We start from the raw sequence: 12,352 nt of genomic DNA, 5'->3' as shown, positions 1-12,352 counted from the left end.
CGCATAATGTCAATTTGTCTCTGATTCTCACAACGAGAAGCGTGAGAGCCATTCCTTCTGACTACGTCCAACTAAACATCCGCATAATTCTTGCTTAATTGGAAATTTGTAATATGTATGTGTATGTGTGTAACTTTAACCATCCTATTAAGGTAGCTTGTCACGTGTAATTTTTCTTTTGTTGTTTACAAATTTGCATAGGTAGTTAGCTTTTGTCATTCTACATTAAATTCACACTAATTCAAATATACAGTTTTCCTCTTGCCCCAAAAATGTGTGTACATATGTATATAAATTTGACATTTATTTGTATTTGTAAAATATTCACAGCTTTCGCTTCGCAGATATAAACACATCTCCATATATCCGGCACCATCCATCGCCTTTAGATGTTTGTTTAACGAATTACATAGCCCAACAAAGAGATTTGAGTTATTTATTTAAATTTAACATAAAAGCCTGTTAGCTGACGCCCCATCAGAATAGGGAGGAGAGTGGTGAAGAGGCCATGTAGAAAATGTTGTATGGGCGATGAAGCTAACAGACATTGAATGTTGGTTGACTTAATGTTGAATTTGAATTCTTTTGTACTTATTTGATATCTCTGTTGTTGCTGTTGGTTTAACGAGTATGTTTGACTTTTTGATTTTAAATCTTATGTACATATATGGGTGTTTCCATCCTGGCACAATTTTTTGGGTATAACACCTATAGAAAGCATCGGATCAAAAATTGTCTTTCTACATTCATCCAAACCAATTACAAATACTTTCCATAACTGCTACACTGTTTCTTTATGGCGACATAAAGTTGCTATTTGGACCTTCCGATAGCAAAGCAAAAAATCATCTTAGTGTGACGGAACAAAATGTGAACTAAATAAAATACAGATAGTTTTATTGCTTCACAAACTATATTTCAATATGCGCTCTGTTTTAGTTATGGAGGGCAGGGGGAGACGAACCCGATATCCTAATTGCCTTTGAGGAAAATACGTTTTTGCACTCGAGGTTGTTGAAGTAGAATGTCAGTATCCCGGCTAAAGGATAACAAGGCGCCGTCAAACATGCAGGTAAACAGTTGGTTAGGAGAATGCATAAACAAACTCCTATGCGAAACATGGCCGGATGCGTACATGGTTCCAGATTAAAATTTAAGTGTGCTCTGCCCAAACCACAAGAAAGGCGATCCCGAAAACCATGCCAGTAACAGCGGAGACAGCCTGGTTAATATCGCGTAAAAGGTTCTTTTTAGCATAATGTGTGAACGACTGAAACCTTAAGTCAACTAACTAATTGGACTTTATTAGTGCGATTTCAGACCCGGTAAATGAGGAGGAACTTACTGTCATCAAAGAAACAATCGGTATATTCACGACCTATAAAAATTTGGGAGTGTGAAGGAGTTCGGTTATAGGGAACCAGTATGAAAAGCGAAACCAGTGCCAGTTTAGAAATCAAAGAGAGAATAGCTCTTGTCAACAAATGCTGCTTTGTACTGATTACGCAATTAAAAAGTTAAGTCCCCTCTCGCCGAGAAAAAATTACACTCTACAAGTCGTTAATCAAAACTATCCTATGGTTCTAAACCATGGACGGTGTCGAGAGAAGATGAGATGGCTCTTGGAGTGTTCGAGAGAAAAGTTCTCCGAACAATTAATGGTCCTGTCCGTGATGCCAACGGCGAATATCAAAGGAGATATAAAGATGAGCTGTATGCGGTTTATGCAGATAAGAAGATAGTGCAGCAAATAAAAGCCCAAATGCCTCGCTGGCTATATCATGTAATGCGAATGGACGAAAATGCACCGGTCAAAAAAGTATTTCTGTCGACAACACAGATTATGTAGTTGCAAACTTGTGTTAAAAATTTTGCTTGCTAAAAAACTTCTTTACTGATTATCTTGAAATAAAAACAGCGTGTTGCGATATAAATAAAATAAATAGATAAGATATAAGCACGATTTACCTCCGAGTGTTAAAATATTGTGACGAATATTAGCAACACTAAGGGGTACTATCATCTCTAAGCCGATACTGAGCAGTGACTTGCATGCACATAACCAAATTAAACATTATGCCTACACATATGTCCATACAAGCAGCGGTGAGCAACGCAAAAACACATGCATATCTGAGATACTTCCAAAAGTATGCATTCATTTGTGCAAGTATCACTCACATATACACGCGCATGGGGTATGAGGGAAGTTATAAAATCGTGCATCTGTAGTTAGCTGAGAAATTTATAGCTGATAACTAACCAGTAAATTCCGGAAATAGAAGCGCCTAGAAATATGTCGGCGGGAAATCGGACAGTATAAAAGCGGAAACAGTTGAGGCACGACAAATCAGCTTGATTTAAGCAATCTATCAGTTGCGAAGTATACGTGTTATTGTGAAGTACTTTAATAAAGGCCATTTTGCATTATTGAATAGTGGAGTTATTTATTCAACAGTTTGGTGATTCGAAAGTTAGTAGAAGGTTGCAAATAAGAGGAATTGCCCTAAATTCGTAACAATTGGTGTCAGAAGAGGAATTGTTGAATAAATTCCGAAGATTGGGAATACAACTTGGACATGGCAAAGTTGAGTGAATTAAAGATCCAGCAACTGAAAAAGGAGTTGGAGAACCGTAGATTGAATACAACCGACAATAAGATCGAACTTAAAGCACGGCTACGAGAGGTAATGGAGTCGCAAGGAATTGATGTGGACGAGTATGTCTTTTATCCTGATGTGGAAGAATCAACAACAAAAATGGAAGAGGAAAACGAAACATCGCAGACAGTTACCAGCACAGACTTGAATATGATATTGGATGCAATATATGCACAAATATCTACAGTAACATCAATGCCGTCGCAAATGTCATCTCAACTGGAATAACAGAAGACATATATGGCATAACAATTGGAAATACAGGAGGCACGCATTTCAGAAATGTCGTCACAAATGTCATCTCAACTGGAAGAACAGAAGACAAGTATAGCATCTCAACTAGAATCCCAGGAGAACCGTGTAACATCCAAGATGGAAGTACAAGAAACGCGTATTTTAGAAATGTCGACATAGATTACATCTAATATTGAAGAACAAGAGGCACGAATATCCGAAATGTCGGGGCAAATTTCAGCACAGATATCATCGCAGATCTTTGCTCAACTGGAAGAGCAAGAAGGAAGTATTTCCTCAAAGCAGGCGCAAGATACAAAAATTTTACAACTCGAAGATAAAATTGATGCCGAGATTGAAACATTGAGAGGTCGTATACAGGAGTTGAAACTAAATCGCCCAGCAGTTTCAGCGAGTAATCCAATGGTAAAATCACCATCCTTTGACGGTTCTGTTCCTTTCCAGGTGTTTAAGCTTCAATTTGAGAATACCGCAACAGCGAGCAACAGGAATGCTGAAGGTAATGTTGCTGCACTGTTCATGGCATTGAAAGGGCCTGCAGCTGAGATTTTACAAACCATTCCAGACGGCGAACGGAACTGTTATGAAGCATTGATGAGCGCTCTAGAGAGACGATACGGAATTGAGCATAGGGGACAGATATACCAAATGGAGTTACTGAATCGCTTCCAGAGGCCTGGTGAAACATTGCAAGAGTTTGCCTCGGCGAATGCGAACGCACCCGTGGAATACACTGAAAGGGTAAAGACTCAGAGCTTTATAAATGGCATACGGGACGTCGAAACAAAGCGAGCTACATACGCAAACCAAAAGCCAACATTCGCAGAAACGGTATCACATGCTCTTATTCAGGAAACAGCGTCGCTTCTGTGTAAGCCAGTTTTCAAAGCACGGCGTGTGGAAGTAGTAAGGCCAGAGTGGGTAGACGCTATTTTAGAAGCTTTAAAAGGAACCCAACAGAAGAATAATTGTGCATTCAAATGCTTCAAGTGCGGTTACATTGCTCGTCATTGCAGCACCGGTCCTGGTAGTTCCAACTTGGGTGGCCGTAAACGCAAAGCTGGAGGAGATAAGCAAAAGCGAGTCAGATGTAAAGATCGAAAACTTGCCCCAGCTATTGAATGTACTGTGATATCTGTGTCGCAAATTGGAAGGAAATCAAGCAGTCTTACCGACAGAGGGAATGTCGATGGGAAAGAACGTGTACTGACTGTAGATACAGGCGCATCTCATTCCCTGATTCAATCTGATTTGGTCAACAGGAGAGTAAAGCCATTACCTGGAGCAAGGTTGCGTACGGTCACTGGCGAGTATAACCAAGTCCTGGAAGAAGTGATCTGTGAAGTCTTAATTGGGAAAGTCAAGGTTCTACACAAATTCGTTGTGGCGGAGATCGTTGATGAATTCATATTGGGAGTGGACTTCTTAGTTGACCATGACATCAGGATCGATATGCGGAGAAAGATTATGCGCTATAAAAACAAGGATGTGCCACTTAACTTCAGTTTGGAAAAAGGGTTCAGCAGTAATCGAGTACTGGTGTTGAAGAGTCGGCAAAGACCACGAAATAAATCAAAATCGAAGGTACCTGCGAGAAAAACACTGGCATTGACAAACCCTAATTAATGCACTAAAACGACTGAAAGAATTTTTCAGAAAGAATGCAAGGGTGGTTTCAAGCGAGCGTGCATTACTGTTGTGAAACGTCAAGACGATACTGATGATGCAAAGTCAATCCGTCAAGATCAAGCTCTGCGAAGTATTTCTTCTTTGGCCAAAGAACAGAGTGTGAGGGAACGGCCCAGGGTAATGAGTAGTAAGATGAAACCCAGGTACGACAAGAACTTTAATTCGTAAGGGTTCCGGGAGGGAGATTTGGTGCTGCTATACAACCCTCACCGGCGGAAAGGTGTTCTATCCAAATTTCGGTGCAGTTGGGAAGGCCCGTACAAAATATTGAAGAAGATCAGTGATACTATCTACCGTATGCAAAGCATTGGGAAACCACGAAATAGAAAGTTGGTTCATTTGGAGATGCTGGCAGCATTGATATCATATCGAGAGATTTGTCTGATCGGGACGATCAGACTTAGGTGGAGGACAGTGTGACAAATATTAGCAACACTAAGGGGTACTATCATCTCTAAGCCGATACTGAGCAGTGACTTGTATGCAGATAACCAAATTAATCATTATGTCTACACATATGTCCATACAAGCAGCGGTGAGCAACGCAGAAACACATGCATATATCTGAGGTACTCCCAAAAGTATTCATTCATTTGTCCAAGTATCACTCATATATACACGCGCATGGGGTATGAGAGAAGCTATAAAATCGTGCATCTGTATTTATAGCTGAGAAATTTATAGCTGATAACTAACTAGTAAATTCTGGAAATAGAAACGCCTAGAATCATGTCGGCGAGGAAACCGGACAGTATAAAAGCGGCAGCAGTTGAGGCACGACAAATCAGTTTGATTTAAGCAAGCTATCAGTTGCGAAGTATAAGTGTTATTGTGAAGTACTTTAATAAAGGCCATTTTGCATTATTGAATAGTGGAGTTATTTATTCAATAGTTTAGTGATTCGAACGTTAGTAGAAGGTTGCATATAAGAGAAATTGCCCTAAATTCGTAACAATTTATTTGATATATGTACGACAGTTTTTTTGAATATATGAAATCGATCCGAAGATATCCGTTAAAGTCAAATATTTTACGTTCTAAAATACGGATATCTAGAAAAGATCATAGTGAGAGCTTAAACATGCCGTTGATTTGTAATATATATATGCATTAGTTATATTCCTGGTAATCGAACGAGATGTTACCTTGCAAAGCTCGCCAAGGAATTTTTACCTACTTTTTTCGTCATAAAATCACCAGGTCTCAGAGTCAACAGTACTCATCAACTCAACGGTCGAACATACATGTAAACAGCAGCTGAGAGCGAAGAAGAATTAGAAAACTTACACATGCCTGTAAACCCCTGCTAAGAGCAATGTCGACATATTAATACAGTAACAAAGAGCGCAGATAACATTACTCACACATATACATGTATATAGCCAAACCCAATTTGAGATGCTGAAATGAGAAATAAATAAGCAACTATTCGAGATATATGTTCAACTGAGAGTATTAAAGCAGCGGAAGCTAAGGGATTGTCAATCAGTTTGATTTGAACGTTATAAGTGAAGTAGGCGAGTAATTTAATTGTGATGTGCTACTACCATAGTAGTATTGAAAATAAAGAACACTTTGATATACTGGATATTTGAGTTATTTATTCGACCAAAACTCGTATCAGTACAAAGTAAAGTCATTTATGCTGCATAAATGCATACATGTATACACGCTTTAAGCTCTTCTGTACAAAGTAATATCCACAGAAGAGAAAAGTTAAAGTTTTGGTGGATTTGCCCATATATTCATATTTATGTATCTCTGAACACAAATCCATACGTACTTTTAAAGCCTTCGCATATTTTATTTTAGTACGCATTGGTTTTGCATGTCTAAATATTTTCTGAATAAACTAAATAAGTTTTTATTAAAGCAATTTACTGAAATTCACTTTTAAAATTTTCATTTTAGGTTTGCCTAAAATTGGGTTGGAAAGGCAAAGGCACTGAATGGGAAATTTTACCATTGGTTGTGTCAGCCAATGGTCATGATCCGGACTATTTTGATTATCCACCGGAATTAATATTGGAAGTTCCATTAAGCCATCCAAAGTAAGTAGCTTTGTTGTAGAATTGGACAAAAAAAAAAGGAAAAGGCGTAAAAAGGCGTAACTGTAAGCGTACGTGTGCATATGGATATGTTAATATGTGAAGTAAAAGTGAGACTGCTTGTGTGCTAGGTAAAATATTTTTAGGAGAGATGAAATAATTTGAGCGGCATTATTTTTCGATATTTGTATGCATCTCTAATAAGAATTTAAATGTGAGTTAATGATATATAATTCAATTACGTTAAATCCCTCTAGTCCCTCAAATGCTTCTTTACAACGCATTTAAGGTATTTAACCCAAAGCTGAGGTAAATTTTTTCATGCAAATACTTTATAGCAAAAAGGTTGGCTGTGTTTGTGTTAATATTCATGTATTTATATCAACTGACCTTTCAATAAACTTGTGCAGAATATCTTGTTTAATAAATTTCATATTCACTTCTATAATCCACTTAACGAATTTATGCTAGAGTTAGGTACAGACAATGAGCTAGAGCTGGACTTTGATTCGACTTTAAATCGATTCAGGAAGAATCGATTTATTTTATAATTGTTCGATTTTTTCATCCTTTGAAGTTGTGATCATCTTACATTAACAGTAGTTACCATTTGATAAAAACGGGCAGAAAATAAATTTTTTTGTAATTTTTTTTTTTGTATAAATTTAGCTTTATTGGCGCATGTTCACTGTCCAAACAAAATAGTTTCTCATTTTTCCAAAAGCTTGATTAAAATTAGAACAATAAGCTATGACTATGCGTCATTGTGTTGGTGGCGTCAAGTGAAAGGAGAAAGATGGAGAAATTTTATCATCACCATCAACTGACGCTTAGCAGCCTAGGAGATTTTGGGCTTCTGGCCTAGCTATCCTTGTTTCAACATAACTGACACTTTTTAATACATTTTGTACCGGAGCATCTTAATGGATTCCCATAACATGACCTAGCTTCTGGCATCATGGGGAGGATCACAAATAGTCGGCAGGACTTTCGAACACTCCAAAGGGGCATCCCATCGACTCGACGCAGTTCATGATTATCGATTTTTTTAAGATCGAATCGAAAAAATTAATCCAGCTCTACAATGAGCCCAAGAAAGTATGCGGTCTCAAAGTCAGCGCCGTCGTAGAGTCGCAAATATTATTTACTTGCTAGTGGGATAATTGAATTATTATTTTTTTCATTTCTTTTTTACCTAAAGTTTCGGTTAAACGAATAATTTGCCAATTCAATATTAATTCAATTCTTATCCTATCCAAATTGGAACATAAAAATTAGTTTTAGCAACAGCTGAATCCATATAGCAATGAGAGTTAGCTTCATGTATTGTATATTATAGAGATTTGTCTTCAACTTTGTTAAATTTGGTTTAAGGAAAAGCCAGTTTCATTGTCAAAAATGGGTTACTTTATTCCTTGCTTTTGTGTTCCTGTAATGTTACGTGTTTGTTTGTTGCACCTCCGTCATTGCTTTTTTTTTGATAAATAAGGTCCGAATATTTCGTAAGAGATAGTACGTTTGTTTGTTTCTTAATTAGTATGTCAGAGAGGAGGGAGGGAGAAAATGCGGTGACTCATTACTTGATAACAGCAGCTTTTCTAAAATATTTTTTCGAAGCGGCTAACTCGTTCAGCTTATATAATTTTTCCACAATCAAATTAAAGACATCGTTTGCTAGCGATGACCCTCCTCCTTGAATACGACAAAAAGAGTCTTATCGAAGATTTACCAGGTCCGAGGCCGCACTGATAAGGTCCAAACAGTTCGCTTGGTTTTAGTTTCAGTCTTTTGCACAATACGTTTAAGCCTTACATGCCATATTAAGTAGATATCTTCATAAGAAGCGGAATTTTCGGGACCCTTTTTGTTGTCGATTGAGCATTACATAAATAAATTCTTATCTGGAGGCATTCGATCATGCGGTTGAATTCTTCACCTCCGTGTTTGAACAGAACGGCAGATAGCCCGTCGTTTCCCGGTGGCGTGTTATTTTTAAAGTGGATAAATTGTGATTTCGTCACAAATGGATGGAGGAGCGTAGGTTGAGGCCTGCGGTATTGGGATCCCTAGCTATCTGGCAATTAAGAGACATTTTCATTTCATAACTTACACTTGCTCTGTACAATACTTACGAGATCATCGTTATAATTCCTGCAGGGATATGCCACGGTCTTAAAATCCTCAGACATCCGCTGTATATTATCATATAATTTTAGGGAACTACTCCTACCAGAGAGCATTTGATACTGACTACGTTTCATTTTCAATTTTATTGCAGTTTGTGATAACACAAATGACTGTTGAGGCCTACGGATCTTCGTCTCTCCACATATATACCTTTACGTTTAAGTTCTTCAGAAACTCCCCACGCCTAGCATCGCTGACTTCTAGGATTTAAAGAAACTCCCTGCTCTTCAACATTGAGCTGAACAGTCGCACAGAAAGTGCTGCACTGTTTCGTAGCCAGTTTTAGATGAGCCCCATGGGCGCAAGATCCTTCTTTGCTGTCGCGACATCGAAAGCAGATTTATGCCTAGCTAGCGAATGAGCCATCTCACTTTCTGTACCTTGCCCTGTCACCCAAAGTAAATATCCGCTTGGTCGAATTGCAAAATTAATGGCCCGGTATCTACACTGCCCAAGCAGTCGCAAACCTAGAAATCGCTGGGCTAAAGCAAAAAATTTCTACCATTTGCATTCAATAATTCTATACCAACTTCATGGATAGCAAAACTTTCGGATTGAAACTCAAACTAGTTCTGGGAGACGCATAGATGTGCACATAGCATTATGTGTGGCGTAGACTCGCGCTTCAACTCCACATGCTATTTTAAAGACGCCTGTGAAAACTGGAAGGTCATCCTAACAGACAATTGTTTTATGAGGCCCTGCTTTTTAGGAGTATATGGAGTAATCTCCGCAAGCATTATGGAGAAATCCGGCACACAAGAATCTATCCATTTGAACCAAAAATCCATCAAAGGCTTCTTAGCGTCGTGCAGAAAGATACGGCAGAATCATATGCCAACAAATGTGCGGCGAGCCTCGTTCTCAGTGCTCAGTGTTCGAAACATGCAGTAGAGGAAAGCATACTTCCGAGGCAGATGCGTGAGACTTCTATTTGGATACTGCAATTGGTTAAAGCTATGCAGAATCAACGCCGTCATGCGCAACATATTCCCACATGACACCAGCTATCTTCTCAATTCCAATGTGGAACCAACGCCGCTAAGCCCACGTATCTCTGATCCAACCCTATTGAAACTGCAACTTTTCTAGAATGCCCTTTGGAGGCTGTCGATGATAATGAGTAATTGCACCTATTGGATGGGGCAAAGCACTCTTAGAAGAAGAAGAAGAAACAACAACTGAGAGGAGGAGTCTCAGGAGTGATTTACTTCACGCTGGATTCGGCTGGGCCCCCCAAAAGTCCTTGGACTGGTGGTTTTCGCATTTTATTATATAGTATAACCTGCTCCAAGTCAAATGAGGGGAAATTACCCACCGGGCTGTCCATCACGAAGTTTATTACCAATGTTGCATATCTTTCCCTCTCAGTTCTTTTTGTTCACTCGTCTGTAGACTCGGCATCCATGAAAAAGCCACTTAAAGATCAGCTACTCAATAATTATATTTGGCGGTATCACATATAATATCACAAAAATAGTTAAAGGATGTGATTAAGGCTTCGATTTTGCCTCCAAGTTCTCGTAACTTAATCTGAACTGAACCATTTCCATTGAGACCAATATTTATATAAATATATGTTATATCGATAACTATAGCATTATCGTTTTTGGGTATTTAAAACCAAAAAAATCAATTTAAATTTTTTGAGGATCCATAGAACAATTTTAACATTGACCTCTTCAATCGCGTCCAAAATATATATGTGACATTTTTGCCTTACCATCTTTGAATATCGTATTGTGGCGACTGTTGAAATCACTATGCTGTTAGTAAATGATCATAACAACAAAAACGGCAAGCAGCCACAATTATGTACAAGGCAACGAAGAACACTCCACACACATAACCAGCAGCTTAAAGCAAAGAAATTATCTCACATTCACATATGTATGTAGTCATCAGCTAAGAGACGAAATTCTTACTCACACATACACACGTATATAGCTAAATAACCAAGTATGCGATACAACTGTTCCAGCTTCGTGAAAGTCTAGGCCTTAGGATAAATATGCGACAGAGCATCAGAAAGTAAAAAAGCAGCGCAAGCTGGGGAATAACTAATCAGATTGATTTAAACGCGCCGTTTGTTTTGAAGTATAATTATGAAGTACTACTCCCAAAGAAGTCTAAATAAAGACCATTTCGCAATAGCGAATATTGGAGTTATTTATTCAACAGTTCAGCGATTCGAACGTTAGTAGAAATTGCATAATTATGAGGAAACTCCCAAAATTCTTTACAGTATATTTGATTAATAAGGACAACCCCATCGTATCTTACGCAACTTGAATGCTTTTGATTTGCTTGCTATTTTTTCAGTCTCTAGGAAGGCATAACATCCGAAAAGATAGTTGTTTTTTTTATTGAGTAAAAAACACTCACCGATTCGTAAAGGGTCTTGTGCGTACTACCTTCAGCATAACAAAAAACACTTCTTGCAAGTTAGGATAATTTTGCAATATTTTTGTTTAGTTATTTGGATAATCAAATTATTCATCTTCAAATACGCATAAGTAAGTTTGTATGTTATGTTTTTATGAGTTTGCATGCTTTGAATTTGAATTATGTTTACAAATGCATCAATTGTTTATTGATTATGAGTGATGAATGTGCTTTCTTCCATTATACTTGAGTTGTTGTACATATGTATGTTTCAACGTTTAATAAATTGCATACTTAGTAGTTTATGTGTTTTATTTTATTTCCTAACCAACAGATTTGAATGGTTTGCCGACTTAGGCCTCCGCTGGTATGCAGTGCCCGCCGTTTCCTCGATGCTTTTCGATGTCGGTGGCTTACAGTTTACAGCGACTGCATTTAGCGGTTGGTATATGTCAACAGAAATTGGTTGTCGCAATTTGTGTGATACAAATCGTCGCAATTTGTTAGAGGTACGTATGTATGTGCTAATATTTCTTTGTGTCGGAAAAAAGTCTTCACTTTGAACCAAGTTTGTCAAAGTAATATCTTGTCTTGCATACGACTTTACTATTCTCAATAAATAGGTGTCTAAAGTTTGGTGATTCGGCTGGCGAATAGTTTTTTTTGTTTATAATTACACTAATTGTTATTTTAATGGATTGTATGTTATATTATTGTTAAGAGAGAGGTCGCTATACATCTGTTCCACCTTGTATGTATTTATTGGGGGCGAGCACTAGATGCTCTAAGGTATTGGCTGCGGGTTGAGCCACCTTATTTTGCTATTCCACTAACCAGTTGAGAATCACAAACGCACTCAATAGCCAATAAAATAGACGAAAGAAAAATATTCATGGTTTAAGTCACTTAAACAATAGGTTAAAGTTCATGGAGATTTGCAACGATAAAGAAAATGTGTTTCCACATTGGTGGTGGTTGGGAAATGATCCTGAAATAGTCCCGATAGGATTATTGAAAGTATTTCGAAAAGGTCAGAAAACCTATTCCGAAATGTATATAATCCTGAAACTATCTCTAAATGATCCCTTAATAAATCCTGAAATCTCGACCATATAAAGCACTCCAATG

At 37.9% G+C, this 12,352-nt stretch overlaps 1 protein-coding gene across 3 annotated transcripts in view; it reads left to right on the top strand.

Moving 5' to 3' along the window:
- LOC137240473 (nitric oxide synthase-like) overlaps nucleotides 1–12,352 on the top strand; it is a 336,236-nt gene that overhangs the window by 206,940 nt on the left and 116,944 nt on the right. For all 3 annotated transcript variants that reach the window (XM_067766786.1, XM_067766785.1, XM_067766787.1), the window contains exons 7-8: nucleotides 6,516–6,655; nucleotides 11,559–11,733. In XM_067766786.1, coding sequence (XP_067622887.1) covers nucleotides 6,516–6,655; nucleotides 11,559–11,733 — 315 coding nt within the window. The remainder of the gene's footprint in view (nucleotides 1–6,515; nucleotides 6,656–11,558; nucleotides 11,734–12,352) is intronic.

Source organism: Eurosta solidaginis, chromosome 2 (assembly GCF_040869045.1).
Source record: "Eurosta solidaginis isolate ZX-2024a chromosome 2, ASM4086904v1, whole genome shotgun sequence".
Classification (NCBI taxonomy): Eukaryota; Metazoa; Arthropoda; class Insecta; order Diptera; family Tephritidae; genus Eurosta; species Eurosta solidaginis.
This window is presented reverse-complemented; position numbering and strand designations above follow the sequence as displayed.